General features: G+C 36.9%; 1 protein-coding gene across 1 annotated transcript in view; it reads right to left on the bottom strand.

Annotated features, from left to right (window-relative positions):
• Positions 1-1,055: 1,055 nt before the first annotated feature.
• Positions 1,056-1,544, bottom strand: part of LOC103609431 (UDP-N-acetylglucosamine transferase subunit ALG14 homolog) — a gene marked incomplete at its 3' end in the record, with an annotated part of 49,884 nt that continues 49,395 nt past the window's right edge. Inside the window, exon 4 of the mRNA XM_008593756.1 lies at positions 1,056-1,187. Coding sequence (XP_008591978.1) covers positions 1,056-1,187 — 132 coding nt within the window. The remainder of the gene's footprint in view (positions 1,188-1,544) is intronic.

Below are 1,544 nucleotides of genomic sequence, written 5' to 3'. Positions count from 1 at the left end.
CACATGGGATCCGACCCCTCGGTGGGAGCGCCGCCGCGCTCCCAAGTGGCGCACTCTCCAGCGCGCCACCGGGCCGGCCCAAGACAAAACTTTTTGAGGTGATGAAAATGTTCTATATCTTGACAGGGATATGGTTAAACTATATACTTAAGATCTCTGCATTTCAGTGTATATAAATTATATATTTTAAAAACAATCTCAATACTACTCACATAGAAAATTTAGATTTTAAAAAATTCTTGTCCAAAAGAGGGACTTGAACTGCAATCCAGCTGATGAAAGGCAATGACCAAACTGACAGAGACCTTTCAAAATCATTATAGCTAAACTCATTTGTTCAGCCACTCATGCCAGAATACATGTATGTGGAAATCAAGTAAAGAGCTTCCTTTCAGACTATGCTAGTTAATGAATTCTGCCTTCAATAGGAATGACAGTATTATTTAAGAACAGTGTACACTACTGTGATAACATATCCACTGATCCACATCATCCACTGAGGTACATTTGGAATTCTATAAAGACCACAAGAGAACTTAAGACTTTCACAGATAAGGAAGGTAAGGTTGAACATAGGGTATACTAATTACATTTTCGTCTGTCTACTTTCTGTACTACTTTCCTGTAAAAACCTGAGTGTGTATGACATTCTGCCCACTGAATACCACATTTGATAACAGAGTCTTAACAAAAATAAAAAAGACTATTGAAGAGGTGTAAAAAATTGGCTCTTCTGTGGCTGACAATCACATGATGTCAGCCAGGAACTACCAGTGGATAGTGAGAAAATTGGCTAAAGATACTGCTTTCCTAGTGGTTATCACCATGAGACAAGGAGGCTAGAGTTCAAGTTACAGCTAGATAAGGAAGGCAAATTAATAAATAAATGCAAAGTGCATTTAAATGATAAATTTTAGCATATATTAGTAAAGGGTCTTGCACACTACCGGACACACTGATAAATGGTAGCTGTTTAAGAAAACAATATGTACTATTCCTAACGAAGGATTCACAGGAGAGTTATCTTCCCTCTCTTCAGTGATGGTCTTACATACCAAATCTGGTTTCACCCGGTGAATCAGGGGAAAGGAGATCCACATGGAGCGCAGGGTGGTAATCACTGTGGAGAGCCAGGACTGCTGAACCTCTCGGCTTCTTGGAATTTGGTGAATGTAGTATTTGGTATACTGGAAGGAAATAGTAGAAATCCACATCAACTGGGTCACTGATGCCAAAGTTAAACATAGAAACAGCTAACACTTGTAGAAATAGGAAATGCTTGTTTATTTTTAATTTTCATTCTAGCCATTTTAAAATTAGAGTTGTAAAGCCACTCACATCATTGAACTATGACAGAAAAGTTCCTAAATATGATTAAAAAAAATGTTAAAGTCAGTTTTGACAATAAAGTTGGGGGAGATTTTCTATAAAATATGTTTTAGTTAAAGAGCTTAACATACTGATATACAAAGAGTTCTTACGAATTGATGTATAAAAGAAATACCTAGTAACAAGATGGGTAAATAAGATGGATAGATAATTAC

The sequence above is a fragment of the Galeopterus variegatus genome, unplaced genomic scaffold (assembly GCF_000696425.1).
Source record: "Galeopterus variegatus unplaced genomic scaffold, G_variegatus-3.0.2 Scaffold9610, whole genome shotgun sequence".
Lineage (NCBI taxonomy): Eukaryota > Metazoa > Chordata > Mammalia > Dermoptera > Cynocephalidae > Galeopterus > Galeopterus variegatus.
This window is presented reverse-complemented; position numbering and strand designations above follow the sequence as displayed.